The following is a 15,454-nucleotide window of genomic DNA, read 5'->3' on the forward strand; positions in this document are numbered from 1 at the left end:
TATAGGAGGTCCTGAGACCTCCCCACTGGTTTCGCTTGAAGCGTCTCTGAGCCATCCCTCCGACTCACTTTCCCTTGGAGTTCTTGCTCGCCCTCTACTGGTTCCCTCTTCCGCTGCTACTGCTCTCTCACCCTCAGTGAGCCTTTGCGCCTCCGGCGCTTTAGATGTCAGTTCCCTGACATCCACCTCCCCTCCAGGGCCCCCTTCACCCCCTCCCGTCTCCTCTCCTACTGGCGGTGAGGAGGTAAAACCCTTGAAAGAACCTCCCTCATCTTCCGACGTCGCTAACACTTCCTTCCACTTGTTGCTGTTCCTACTCTCTAGGTACTCTTCGTCATCAGAGTCCACTCCCTCTTCCAACTCCGACTCCGCGAACCCTTCCATTTCCTCTTCCTCATCGGTGGTGCCGAAATACTCCCTCCTAAACCTTGCTATCGGCTGAGGTTTCCTCGGGAACCTTTGATGGAACGTTTCTGTTAAAACCTCGTCATTGACTTCCTGCGCACTTACCCAGGTGTTTTCTGACTCCGGTTCCCCTTCCCACGCCACTAAATACTCCACCTGATTTCCCTTCCACCTGGAATCGAGGATTTCCGCTACATGGTTGCGGCGTTCCCTCTCTTCCAAGGCTGGTCCCCTGACGTGCTCCCCTTCACCTCCTCCCCTGTATGGTGACAGTAACGACCTGTGGAACACTGGGTGCAATTTCATGTGATTGGGTAATCGGAGTTTGAAAGCTACCGGGTTGACCTGCTGAATCACCTCAAAGGGTCTATGCGGTGGCAGTTTGTCTGCTTCCCTTTCGCTGAATACGTTGCTCAGATCTGCGTATTGCGGGGGCACCTTCCCTTTGTCCATCACTTCCATCCCCGCTAGGGTGACTCTGTCTCCTCCCGAAACCTTCCCCTCCTTGCAGTGTTCTAGGCAATGCGCTGACCCAAAGGAGACCACCCTCTGATGCCAGCCCACTAGCGGATCGTGTAGCGCCAGCCAGCTCATCCCCAAAATGATGGGCGCTCCTCCCAGGATGGCCACATTAAACGCTATCTGTTCGGTGTGCCTTGCCACTCTCATTATCATCGGGACAGTCTGTTGGCTAACTTCTCCCCCCAACAGCTCTCTGCCGTCAATCGTAGTCACCTGCAAGGGGTTACTTAAAGGGATAGTCTGTATCTGGTGCTCAGCTGCAAACTCCTTACTCATGAAATTACAGGAGCTGCCTGAATCCAAAAGCGCCTTGACCTTTAGTGGGTGTCCGTTTGGCAGTTCTAGTAACACCTCTATCACTAAAGCGGGTCTGGGGGGTTCTGGCATGGGCACTTTCATTGCTCTTTGGCCTGGCTGCTGTGCCCCAACGGTGGCAGCCAGGCGTTGGCTTTTACTTGCTCCTTGCCTTCCTCTTCCTTTCCCCCAACAGCTCCTGCCATCCCTTGCCATTCCTTTCTTTGTGGGCAAACTCTGGCAAAGTGCCCTGGCTGTTGGCAGAGATAACATCTCTTGGCGCTCTTTCCCTCCTTTTTCCGCCCTTCACTGGGATTTGAAACTGCGCGCGCCCGCGCTGTTCCAACTTCCATCGGCTCTGCCGGCGGGAAAGGTGGCTCTGGAATGTCTGGAATGCGGAACTCCCTCCAACGGTCTCCTTTCCCTTCCCGCTTTTCCATAGCCCTCGCCTCCTGGCGCGCTCCTATGGCCAGCGCAGATTTGGTTAACTGGTCCATAGACTCCGCCCTGGGGCCCCGGGAAAGCTCATCTTTGACGGTTGAAGAAAGCCCCTCTTCGAAAAGCATTTGAATGGGCTCCGCCGATAGGTCCCACCCCAATTTGTGAATCAACATGGTAAATTCAGTCCAGTACTCACGGACAGATCTGCTTCCTTGCTGGCAAGCCATTAACTGCCTTCGCACCCCCCCCCTGCTCAATATCGCTGGAAAACATCAGGTCCATGGCACGAAAAAACTTCCTCGTGTCCTTTAAGATCTCATTATTCGCTGCCATCAGGGGTCTAACCCAATCTTTCGCCCCGGATTCTAGATGGCCAATCACATACGCCACTCGCGATTCCTCATCGGGGAAGTCATCAAACTGCAAGTTTAGAGCGTATTGCATCTCTGTTCTAAAGGCATGATAGTTCCTGGGATCCCCCCCGAATTTCTGCACCAATCCTGGCACCTTTCTGGCGAGCGGGGTGGTTTTCTCCTTTCCCTTTTCTGCATCCTGAGCCCTCCTCTCCTCAAGCCTCGCCGTTTGCAGCGCCAACTGGATCTCCAACGCCCTGTACCTTTCTTCCAGGCTTGGACCTCCTCCAGCTGCTCCTGCTTCCCCGGTTCCGGCTGGATTGCTCATGATGCTTCTCCCTGCACAAGCTGGCTTTCGGAGACTTTCGGATTGCTGTGATGGGACGATGAGCTGCTTGTGCGTAAAATGCAAGTCCCTCAGAGTTTGATCAGGCTTTCAAACCTCTGCCTGTGACGGAGCCCCTCCAGCATGGCTGCGTCAATCACTAGTAGAATCCGAAAGTGGCTGCTTTCGGAAACGTTTCCAACATAAAAGCTCCTTAACGGAAACACGTCGTCTGGCCTCTCGGCGTGACAGTTTCCGTCGAGGTGTGGGTGTCCCTATAGGAGGTCCTGAGACCTCCCCACTGGTTTCGCTTGAAGCGTCTCTGAGCCATCCCTCCGACTCACTTTCCCTTGGAGTTCTTGCTCGCCCTCTACTGGTTCCCTCTTCCGCTGCTACTGCTCTCTCACCCTCAGTGAGCCTTTGCGCCTCCGGCGCTTTAGATGTCAGTTCCCTGACAATACATATGAAGGACCCTGGGAACGTTTCCAAACAATATTTGTGTCGACATTTTTGAATTTTAAAACATAGACGTGCAATGTTCCCAGTCTTCCGGTTCCTATAATATGAAGGCAGGTTTTATTATTTCATGACAATGCATAGAGCGTGTAGAAATTGCACAGCCATTTGTGCCATATAACCACTGACTATCCCATCTGAGCTAAGAACACAGTAATTAGATTAAGTATAAGATTGATGTTTGATGGCAAAAAGATTGATGTTGTTTTTGAAGTCTCCTTTGTCCCGGGCAAATTATATCTCATTTCAGGCGGTGGTACTGTTAGCATTGGACTTCTGAGCAGAGGACTAAAGTACTTCTGTGCCGGGTTAGAGGGCTAGGCTAGATAAGGAGCCCCACCAGGGATCGACTATTTTTTGTTTTGTTTGAGTTTATAACTTTATTCTAACAAGACTCCTGCCCTGGGCCTCAGACAAGCTCTGGATGTGGCTGCCCACCTAGGCGAAACACCTAGGTACTAACTCTGTCCCCATGCCTACTCTTGCAATACTATTATAGGGCCTAATAATGCCATCCGTAATAGTATTGGGGCTTCATTCACCTTCTCATCTTCCAGTGTGATTTATGTCATCCTCGGCCCATCAGTGCCCATCTTCATGTTACATGTAGACCAGCCAGTCTTCACACAAAAGGATGAATGGACATAGATCTGACATTGGAAATTACAGTATCCATAACCAGTGAGAGAGCATTTCAGTTTGCCAGGACACACTCTGCAACTGGCATTAAAGTGGCCATTGTGGAACAGAGGAACTTCAAACGAAGAATACAGCATGAAACAGCTGTGATACAGTTCATCAAGAAGTTCATTGAGGTTGTAGCTCCTGGATATGTTGCTGTCCCCTCTCTCTCCCACCTGTTGCATGTTTGTATCCTTATGATGGGAACAGAACACTCTGACACAGAAAAATAGCATGCTAAGAAGATTAAGGAGCATTCAAACCTGATGTTTCCTAACACCTAGAGTGGTACAGTCCAGAAAGGTTTTAGCACTGTATCCAGCTGAATGTACTATAAACTACAAAGAGTCTTGTGGCACCTTAAAGACTAACACATTGATAAAGGCATAAGCTTTTCTGAACCAAACCCACTTAATTGGATGCCTGTAATTAAATCTTCATAGGCAGTTGTATAAAGGAGAAATTTGTAAGGTTGGAGCTGACTGGCTAGGAGATGCAAAAAACGTAAACAAAAAAACTGGCTTCCCCAACTCAGGAATGTTCATGCCAAATTTGGCACCTATCAAGAGGCACCTGAGGTGAAGAAACCACTTTACACAATATATTTTTGTTGTTTAGTCGTTTAGTCGTGTCCGACTCTTCGTGACCCCATGGACCAGAGCACACCAGGCACTCCTGTCTTGCACTGCCTCCCACAGTTTGGTCAAACTCATGCTGGTAGCTTCGAGAACACTGTCCAACCATCTCGTCCTCTGTCCCCTTTTCCTTGTGCCCTCAATCTTTCCCAACATCAGGGTCTTTTCCAGGGAGTGTTATCTGTATATACACACATATTTGCCCCATTGGAGTTGGGGTTTTTGTACTTTGCAAACTTTGCAGCACCCCTGAGCTTACTGAGCCTTCTCTCTTGTTTCTCAGTAGTCCTGTTTTAGCTACATCGCTGTTGTAACTGAGCAACTGGGTTTGCTGTTAAATAAATAAATAAATAGAATGATGTTAAACAGGGTGTAAGATGGGCATTTCTTCTAGCATCTAAAAGGAGCATCCTGGTCTAATGAGATTCATGAAGCCTGTTACTTTCTATCAATGATAGATTTGGGGATAGATTTAAATAACAGCTTTCTTCCTCAGTTATTGAAGTTGGTGAGCATCTTGCAGCAATCACACTTTCAGAATTTGATTATTTTCATTTTTTAACTTCTTTTTATTCATTTTCTATAACCAAACAACAGCAAAGAAAGAAAAAGAAAAATAGCCAACACATACCAAAAAAAGAAAAGAAAAGAAAACATCAACCAAATCAAAACACCTAAACCAACCAAAAAGCAAACATTAATTAACAATAAATAATGTTTGACTTCCCTCCATCTTGGTTTTGGGTTATGTGAATATTAAATCCACAGAATTTGATTATTTTCAAATTCTCATACAAAGTGACCTGATCAGTAACGTAATGATTGGAACATAGTTATCCACCAGATTTCATTCTTCTCTGAATGCTGTGATGCAGTTCTTCGCAGTTTTCTTTTTGGAAGAAGGCACATAAGAATGTATTTTGAGGGGAAATTCACATTGAAATACTTGTTGAAAATACACAGAATTCCCAGCTCTACATTTCAGGGAGATGCAGGTTAATCTTGAACTCGTGAAAAGAACAGCATCTTTCCTTTCCTCAGCCTGCCATCAAATGAATTAGAAGCCTAGCATTATTTTTTTTAATGGAATTGGCTAAATATTGTAATTTTCTTGGTAGCCGGGTATTAACATATGTGTTGAAGCATGCATTTCTTTCGCAATGCCAAGTTTTCATAATGCACAGTAAGAGGTAGCAGCGGTGTGAATTCAGTGCAAAAATGAAAAATAAAAAGGTTACATTTGGCATTCTGGGCTTCTAGTTTTCAATGGGAAAGGTTTCAGTGGGATTCTTTTCCATCCAGTGAATCTGTGCTATTTCTTTTTTTCTTTTTCTAATAACACTTGTTTAGTAAAATCTGTTCTCAACAGCAGGGATTGCACTAAGCCAGTAAACAGTCTGCTTAACATTCTATATTTTAAGGAATATTGTTCTAAATTTACTGTTCTACTTTGGCAACAGAATTGTAGTAAATTTGTTTCCTGTAGTACCAGGTTAAGTCTGCTTATGCTACTTTGTTGATTATGGTGTAAGCACAATATGTTTGCTTGTCCCCAAGTATACAGAAGTTTTTTTGTTTTTTTTTTAAAAAAGAGCTTAGGAAATTAAAATGATATTCTTGGTGTTGCATATGTAGAGTGTGCCGTCACCAACCCCATTTCAATGTGATGTGAAACAACCACCACCACCACTCACAATTAGATGTGAAACATTCCAGCACACTTCTAGCTCGGCAGAATTAGACTGATGCAATAGAGCACTACTAGAAAGCTAGGTGCTAAAATAAATGTGTGAATTTTAAAAAGGTACACAAATTGTTACTGTGCCTGCCTATTCAACCCCTCCTGGTCCTTAGGGGGTGCAGATGGAGGGGATTCCGCCAGCCCCCTCCCTTCAGGCATCACCTCTCCCTCAGTTCCTGGTGCATCCTGTCCTTCGTCCATCTCCAGCTCCTGCCTTGCACCCTGCACCTTCTCCCCCATCTCCGACTGCTCAGATCCCTCCCCATCCTCCAGCTCTGTCTCCTGCCTTGTGGCAGGCACAAAACCCCATAAATCGCTGCCCCCTTCCTCTGGATCAGCCTCAGGCCCACCTACCTCTTTCACCCACTCCCTAATAATGTAATGGGGCCCTTTATATGTCCAGCTGTCCTTTGTCAGCAACAAATTGTCGCTGTTTTTTGTGTTGAATATATGCTATATGGTAATTTATGTACCTAATAGGTATCTAAAGCCATTTGCACATAACAAATAGGAGCCTACACAACACAAAACACTGTTGCTGTATGTATGTTTTAATTTATTTGTTTTGTATCTTATATTTTGGAAATATACATCAAGGGGTTTTTTCCCTTTACATTTTCTTGTGGCCCCCAAGAGAGTGGGGCCCTAAGCTATAGCTTGTTTAGCTTATACATTAATCTGGCACTGAGTAGAATTGCTGGTGGCCAGCAAGTCTCTCCCCCACCCCCTGCCCTTAATATGAATCTATTTGCTTGTGTCTTTCTTTTCCCCTTCACCTTAAAAGCTTCTGTAACATATTGTGATGTATTTGACAGTAATGGTCCAGAACCAGCAAGCCTTGAAATGATGACCTGTTCTTCACCTCAGGTTTCCTGGCATTTGCTACTTTTAGGCCATTCAAAGTACACGACTAGCTCTCATGCGTCACTGTTGCCTTTTAACACTGATGTTGCTGCTTTGTAGACTGTGCGTAGTATCATTTTACTCACTGTCGACGCTCATCTCATTATGCCCTTGCTCTATTGCTTTCCTGTTGATGGCATTTCATTGGTGAAATAAGTGCTTCTTAAAGTAATTGCATTCCTTGACAATGTTTTTCTTGGCTGATATCCAGCTGTCATAGAGTAGACCCATGGAAGGAGAGAGAGAGAGAGAGAGAGAGAGAGAGAGAGAGAGAGAGAGAGAGAGAGAGAGAATGCAATCTGAATTTCAAAGGTTTCCATCAGAAGGATGTTTTTTTTATGAGAAAGGTCACTTAAACATGTGATGTCACTTGCATTAGGTTCACCGTAGCACATACTATTGCTGCTCTTAATAGATCTCTCTTGGAAAAACATTATTCCTCCGATTTTCTAGGTTGAATAGCTGATATCAGTACACAGTCCATGATGCAATCTGAAGGCACACAAGACCTCACTTTGCTGAAGCTAAACTTGCCTTGGTCTGGTCAGGTGGGAGCCACGAGCATGTCACCTTTGGTTCCATTATGATAGAAAGGTGGAATATAGATATACGGAAATAAATAAAACAATGCACTTGTTAGTAGTAAACCATTGTAGTATTCTGATAGCATAGCTTCACTACAGACTTATATAGCTTTCATACCAGTTTAACTGTGATGACTTTTCCCACCCCCCAATAATTATGGAAAATGTATTTCATTTCATTACATTTATTGAGGAAGGGACATCGCTCAGCAGAACATTTGTTTTATATGCAGAAGGACCCATCAGTATCTCCAGGTAGGGCTGGGAAGGATCCCTTCCCAGAAATTATGGAGATCTGCTGTCAGAGTAGACAATATTGATCTAGATCAGTGTTTCCCAAACTTATCCAGCCGTTTTTGGACTACAGCTCCCATCATCCCTAGCTAGCAGGCTCAGTGGTCAGGGATTATGGGAATTGTAGTCCAAAAACAGCTGGATACCCAAGTTTGTGAAACACTGATCTAATTGGTCAGTGGCCTGACTCATTTAAAGCAGCTATGATTTATAACTCACTTTTCATTTCCAAGGGAAGGCCAAAGCCGCTAACCACCAGAAAACAACAAAATTAACACAAAATAGGGCATGTGTCAAAATATAAAACAAGTGCAATTTGTTGGTGGTGTGGTGTATTCTTAGCAATATCCAGTCCTATCCCATACTCCTATAGAAGAGAGGGAGACAACAGAATATATAGCGTACTGGTTTTGAGATGGGATAATGTTGCGGCTATATGTCCAATGAAATAAATCAATAGAACAGCAGTTTCCTGATCTTCCTAGGAAGAGGAAATGATTTTCGGGCCAGCTTAGGTCTGTAGTGCAGATATGCCCCGATAGTTGAGAACCTTGCTTTCATTTCTAGCCTCTGCACTTTCATGGACACCTTCTCTCAGTTTAATTTCATGCCTTTTGCTCAACCTGGCCCATGACCTGTGTTGTTTGAATCTCATTTAGAAGAAAACTAAATCAGCCACTGGCCACAACATTTGACTTGCTAGTAATATTGTTGCCTGTCATGCTGGTTTATTTCCTTTCATGGAAGGGTTGCTTCCTTCCTGTTTGTCGAATGCCTACATGTGCATCTTCCTCCTTTTTCCATCTGCAGTCTGATTTTTTTTTTTAATAAAGGAATTCCAATAATGCATCCAAAGTGAAACTTCTGTAGTGTTGTTTTGTGTGAACAGAACTATGAAATTTTATGGCCATCTGTTCCTTCACTAAAATAAAGAGACGCCTGACAGGAGCTTCAATAAAGGGCTTAAAAGAGTCAGACACTAACAAAACGGGCTTAACACACAGGGAGCTGTTCACATTTCTGTGCATATAATATCTTTGGCTGCATTAGGTTGTTTACCCTGCAAACTTAGAATATGTTATTAAAAATATTGCACATGATAGAGGGGCATTGACTTTCATTACTTGGATGTAATTATCTTGCACTGTGTGAAGCTGCCTTTTCTTGTCAGGAGCAAAGGAAAAGCACAAAGTCTATTATAACATCTCTTTTGATGTTTTTATAGGATATAATGAAAGATGAATGTTCAGCGCTGAAGCTTCAACTGGAGGAGAGAGATGAACTCATTTCCCAACTGCGCGAAGAGCTGGTAAGCGAGAGGCAATGCTTGTTTTCTTTTGGAACTCGCTCGTAACTGACAAGGTCACTCGCTGGGACCAAGTAAATAAATTAATAAAGTTGGTGGTGCCTGTTACAAAGCGGATAGCTTGGAGCCCGCTTAATCGTTCACTTCTGATTCATGCAGGTTTTATGACCCTAAATATCTGGGGACTTGCCAGCCTTTGAAAGGGCTACTTACTACCTGGCCACATAAATAGTGGTTGTTCTGTTTTAGAAGATTGTGTTGACAGTTGTCTTGCAGAATCAAGATGCATTAATCAGTGGTGAGAAGAAAGGTGCAACTCTCTGCAGCTCCTGTACGGCAACAGTTCTGATGCGGCTGTGCATGTGGATCTAGTGGTGAAATATCAGTGGTGCTTCCTGGTGACAAAGTTGTCCAGCAAAACGTATAAGCATGCTTTTATTTTCCCTGTTTCCACACATTATTATCTTTCTTTGGGCTTGGATTCAGACTTTGTCGTGCTTAGAGCATACTCAGTGATATCAACGGCACTGGAATTAGTCATGATTCCATTGATTTAAATAGGTCAGCGCTAAATCTGGATCTGTTGTATCATAAGCAGCACATTTTAAAATGAATATAAATTGACTTCAGTTAGAGTTACCACACTGGACAAATATGGAGGGTCTTGGGCACTGGCTGCTTTTCACATCAGGGCAATTCCCCACTAAGCAGCCATGAGCTTGCATGGGGTTGCATGAGCTTCCAGGGCTCACGGCCAACTCTCAGTGCTAAGGGCAATGGTAGGCAAGCTCCTACTGTTAGTGCCAACTCTTGGGGTTCCTTTTCTTTTTGTCTCAGCAGAGTTCCTCAGAAAGTCTTCCTTCATCTTTGCAGCAACAGCAGCAGTAGTCCAGCCTTCTCTTGGTGAATTCCCTTGACAGGAATAAACACCTCATCCATTCACTCTTAAAGTCTTCATTATTTACAAGCTGCATTACACTACTGGTCTACATATAGAATAAGAAACAGAACTACTGTATTTTCTGGCATATAAGTCTACTTTTTAACCCAGGAAAATCTTCTCAAAAGTCGGGGGTCATCTTATACGCCGGCTACAGCAGCAGCAGCTCCTGCAGCAACTCCCCACCAAAGGATAAAACGACAGCAAATTAAATCAGAGGACACCAAGCTCTCTAGATGAAGCAGAAATACGCTTGAAAATTGGCCCCAGAAGCCCCCGGCCCCTGGGTAGTGGAGCAGATTTCTGAGCCAGACTGGAGACTGTTTTTTAAAATTTTTATTTCGTGTGCATTGGAAGAGGGGTAGTCTTATACGGCGAATATATCCCAAACTCTATATTTTAACTGGAAAAGTTGGGAGGTCGTCTTATACGCCCAGTCGTCTTATACACCGGAAAATACGGTATATACAGATTTCTGCTCTCTTCAGCCATCCAGCCAGAGAGACAGGCTTTCAAACTTTCACATATTATTTCAGCCACTCTGACCATCATTCACTCTCGCGCGCGCGCACACACACACACACACACACACAGAGAGAGAAAGAGAGAGAGAGAGATGGTCTCACCCTGCCACATGCCCCAACTGTTCAAGGTCATGCTTCAAGCCTTGTTACAAGTTTCTTTTGGCAACACACCAACACCTACCACCATGGTTGGTTACCACATTGTGGAGATCAGTGAGTTTCTCTTAACAGGCAAGCTCATCAGACATGGACCAATTAATTTATTCCCATTTGTGCTCTCTGAGTAGCTGGTGTGGGGTGTTGGAGGACTCCTTAGGCTAGTGTGTGATGTGGGTCTGCAGCTACAGGGGGAGTAAACAGCAAAATATATTACCAGCAGACATGTGGCTTTCACAGAGGATATTTGAGTGTTACCTCTAATTTGTGACCATACACAAACTTAACTGGCTATTTGGTTTCATCCTATATCTACAAAATATACATATATAGGATGTTTCTATATATTGTTTTAATACAGAGGTGTGTGTGCACACCCGTAAACAATTTTCTATGCAAATTAATTCGGACTTCATTCATATTATGCGCACACGCAGAAAAAGTTCTTTGCAAGGATGAAAAGAGACTTCCTTCTACAATAAATACTGGTTATCTGTGTTCTGTTTTCAAATGTGGATACATTAAGGAATGATATATGGTGTAATTAGTATATAAAATTAAATGACAAAATGGAATACGGAGAGCATCCAGCTTTTGTGCATTGGCGGAGCAGCGATACAACATCAGTCTTGTCTGAGGCATATATTACAAAGTGGCTGGCGATGTTTGTCACTGCAGAATTATACTCTGTTGTTACAGTGAGCTTCGGCTTCCTTGGCATTGGTATCTGCTCGTTGGGTAGAGAATCTGTTGTTTGTCACAGGCATGAGAGCACAGTGCCAGAGTTTCATATTAGGCAAAAACCACATGGCTAAGGCCTGAAGGCGCATGAGCGCACCCGTTTGCTGATGCTAAGCAGGTTTGAGTCTGTTCAATGCCTGGATGCTGACTGCCTATGCCACTGGACTGAATGATTGTGCCCCCCCCCCCCCGAAAATAATGTGACCCAGAGTGACTTATAAAGTGAAACAAAAATTAGAACTAAGTAGGTTTTGATACCTTGGGAAAGCTTTTTTCAACCATGGGTCCCCACATGTTGTTGGACTGCAACTCCCATCATCCCTGACCACTGGCCCTGCTAGCTAGGGATGATGGGAATTGTAGCCCTGCAACATCTGGGGACCCAAGGTTGAGAAAGGCAGCCTTAGGATCTATGAAGGATGAAAGGTGGGATAGAAATGTAAGAATTTGTTTATAAAATCTAGGGGGGAAATTATTGCTTGTTATTGAAAAGTTGCTTTTCATCCATAAGCATCCCTAAGCAGGATATAGCAAAACAAGAGAGGATGACAATGTATTTAATCAATATCATGTTAAAGTAAAGGGGAAATGATGCAGAACATATCAGATGCTACAAAGCATTTGTTTGTTTAAACTCTGGAATTTATTATTATTTTTTCTGTTTTTATATAAGAAGCTTTGAGAGGTGTATAAATAAAGAAAAGTCAGATTTAAATATATAAAGGAATAAACACTCTCACACACTGTGTGTGTGTGTGTGTGTGTGTGCGCGCGCATTAACCAGTTGGCATAGAGAAAATGAGTTCTAAAAAAATAGAAGCCATCACTAAGAAGGCATTCTTTGTCAGTTTAGCCTCCTAACTTGGTAGAACCTGACAGTGTGTGTTCAATCAGGGGAAAGAGGAAGATGTCAAGTGCAGAGCACTTATGGCTTTAAGGTCAGAATGGGCACCCTGAACCTGAAAAAATGCTGAAAGTCATTGGTGTATTGACCTGAAAGTCAAGAGGTAGTTGCAGTGTATTTCTTCTAAACAATGCCAGAAAACAAACAGACCTATGTTTTCTGGACCAGGTAAAGCTCAATAAAAGATTCTTCTATATGAGTGGCAAAAGAAAACTTAATGCTACTCAGTGGCCTTGCAATAAAATTCAACATTTCATGTGTTGATACTTGTTAGTGTGATAGAGGGAGGCTGATAGGGAATGTTGAACTCTATGGCTCATAGAATCAACACACCTTACTGAAATGCCGAAACAAATACGGATTCCATGCAGAAAAGTGTTTCATTTGGACTATTCCTTAACACTGTGATTCCTGTACTGATTTTTCACCATAGTCACAAACATTGTGGCATTTGTGGATTCCTTTATTCCACATCAGATTCTTTGTTTGTCCAGCGAGTTCAGTATTGTCAATTTTGCCTGCCAGTGACTCTCCAGTATCTCAGGCACAGAAAAGGCTTTCCCATCAACCTGTTACCAGATCCTTCAAACGAAAGATACCAGAGATTGAAACTGGAACTTAAGGGTGCCTCTCAATGTGCATGGTTGAATTACCCCCCCCCCCAGGATCCTTTGGAGCAATAGAGGTGCCACAGGCAATGGCAAGTGACCCATTATACTACATGCTGCTTCAGCTGCGCTAATAAAACAGCTCCTACTCCTCCCACTCCTAAATAACCCCCTAGATTCCTTGAAAATGGAGCTGGCTTTGCATCACAAAATAAAATTAAGGGAGGAAATTTATGTTCAGCCAATTAGATTCTGAACATTTAATAGATTCTACAGGAACCACCGTAGCAGCTGGGGATATATTGTGGGTGTCACTGTCTTTGAAAATAATGTTGAGAAGTTGCACATTGCAAGGGCTATTAGGGAATAGGCATCACTGGGTACCTGTATAGACCTACACCCCTGTAGGGGACCTATGCTCCAGAGACATTTGATCCTGTCCTTCATCCTCTTTGCTGTAGCTGCCTCTGCTCACCTGCAGTCTCTGGGCATGCAGTCAATAACTAGAGTGAGATACTGCAGCACTGTCTATCTGCAGCACTGTCTACAGTCCCTCCATGTGGTTTGGGCCCAGGGAGGGAGGAGAAACAAGTAGGCAGGGGTAACTTGGAGAGGAAGAGGGAGGACACAACTGGAGTAACCTCCAAAACATGGAGCTGGCCCTGATTGCTACAGCAGTATATTGGCTGAGAAGTAAAAAGCCACCAGGTGTTGCTGGAATCAAGCTGGATACACTCCATCTCCTTTTGCAGAACATGAAAACCAGGTCCCTCACACTGACAGGAGGAGGTAAATGAGATCTTTCTGCCTGAAACCTGGTCTACAGAGAATATGCATCCACTGCAGCTGCTTCTTTATGAGAAGCTTAATAAGTCAAGACAAGCTGTTGGAACATATGCAGTAGGCTGGGAGGTCCTAGGATTAATCTTAGGTGATTAAAAAGATGGCAGGCATTAACATCTTTTAACTTGGCAATTTATCAGAGATCATGGGTATTAAAAATATTGGATAAGTTTCTCTTGAGAGTATATACGATAATCTCAGGCTTATCATTCCCCCCAACCTTACAGTATGCTGAGGGTAAAATTTTAGTTTAAAACAGTTGGTCAATTGGCCTTTGTACTACTGGCATTTTGAGCTATTTAATATCGGAGTTGCACATGGCTGAGTGTCATACAATTCAAAATATACTATGTTGGATGATTAACTTGGGCTTTTCCAAACTAATCAGGTCTTTCTGTGTGATATTTGGGACCAAATTCTCACTGGTGCTAGCAAATCTAGTTTACACTAACTGTACTTCCACTTCTCTGTAGCTTTATTAGTTTTAATATTTGTTAGAACTGAAGATTGTAAAAACATGGAAAATATGTAGGTACATACGTGTCAGGGTTTCTGGGAGAGAGGAGGAGATGACAGAGGAGACGGAGAGCGAGTGGGAGGAGGGGCAGAAGGATGAGGAAGAAGATGACGGAATTCTGAGGGAATCCACGAGTCTGAGCAGCGAGTCAGAGGATTCTCAAAAGGGGGTTACCTTAATCAAGCAAAAGGGAGGAGAAGGGAGAAGCGGAGAGGAGCCCAGTGGAAGACAGACGCAGCAAGAGGCGTCTCAGCCGGAACGGAGAAAAGGGGGTGGAGTCGTCAGCCTCTCGGAGGGAGCAGGATTAGGAGAGAACAGAGAAAGGGGGTTGGAGCAAGGTGTTCAGCCGGAAAGGGTGGAGAGCAGAACAAGGGGTGGTGTAGCGGTCGAAAGAAAGGTCAGCAGCAACGTACGCGCGCCAAGTTCAAACGTAGAGGCGCGCGGAAGTGGAGAGAGCTCAGGGGAGGAGCCCGGCCCTAAAGCCAGAAGGAGGGGGGAAGAGGCGGCAGAGGATTCAGCCTCAGGCGAGTCACGGAGAGAGGGAACCCAGGGGGGCAGGAAGACCCTGCGGAAAAGAAAGGAGAGGAAGAGGTGGTCTAGAGCCAGGCTATTAAGTTGGTGTGGAAGAGGGGAGGAGTCAGAGGGGACTTCAGCGGTCTAACGTGACAGACGTACGGCCACGATGCTGAACTGTACGAGAAGCAGAAATCTTCAATAAACTTTTCCTGTAAATAAACTGCAACGGAGTGAGGTCTCTTGTGAGCTGGGACCCGTCCTGGGTGGCCGTGACAGTAAGTCCCCTCTCAGAAAGCAAAAATTTTTTTTTGCGAAGCTCACGAACGGGAGCAGCCATGAGCGCTGAGGAGCAGCTGGTTGCACTGCGGGATCAGGTTACCGCTCTCACATCGGCAGTCATTGCTTCGCAGAAGAAGAATGACGACTTGGAGAAGACGTGCCAGGATTTGCAGGCAAGGTGGGAACACGCGGACAGGGCGGGGGCCCCAGGTTCCAGAGCGGAGGGCATTGCGCTTGGACGGAGGGGGGGTGCCCTGGTTCCGCATTTTAATGGCAACTTGCAAGACTATCCCAATTTCAGAGCGGACGTCGTATATGCACTGCATTTACTCCGTCACGATTTTAAAGATGAGGAGGAGAAAGTGGGGTTCATTGTTTCGCACCTGCATGGGGAGGCCAGGGCTTGGCTACGCAATCTGTGGCGCG

The 15,454-nt window shown here is 44.6% G+C and overlaps 1 protein-coding gene across 6 annotated transcripts in view; it reads left to right on the top strand.

Annotated features, from left to right (window-relative positions):
* The window catches only part of CCSER1 (coiled-coil serine rich protein 1), a 741,428-nt gene that overhangs the window by 363,333 nt on the left and 362,641 nt on the right, over positions 1-15,454 (top strand). For all 6 annotated transcript variants that reach the window (XM_081924900.1, XM_081924899.1, XM_081924901.1 and 3 more), the window contains one exon: positions 8,920-9,003. In XM_081924900.1, coding sequence (XP_081781026.1) covers positions 8,920-9,003 — 84 coding nt within the window. The remainder of the gene's footprint in view (positions 1-8,919; positions 9,004-15,454) is intronic.

Source organism: Podarcis melisellensis, assembly GCF_964234715.1.
Source record: "Podarcis melisellensis genome assembly, chromosome: 9".
NCBI lineage: Eukaryota > Metazoa > Chordata > Lepidosauria > Squamata > Lacertidae > Podarcis > Podarcis melisellensis.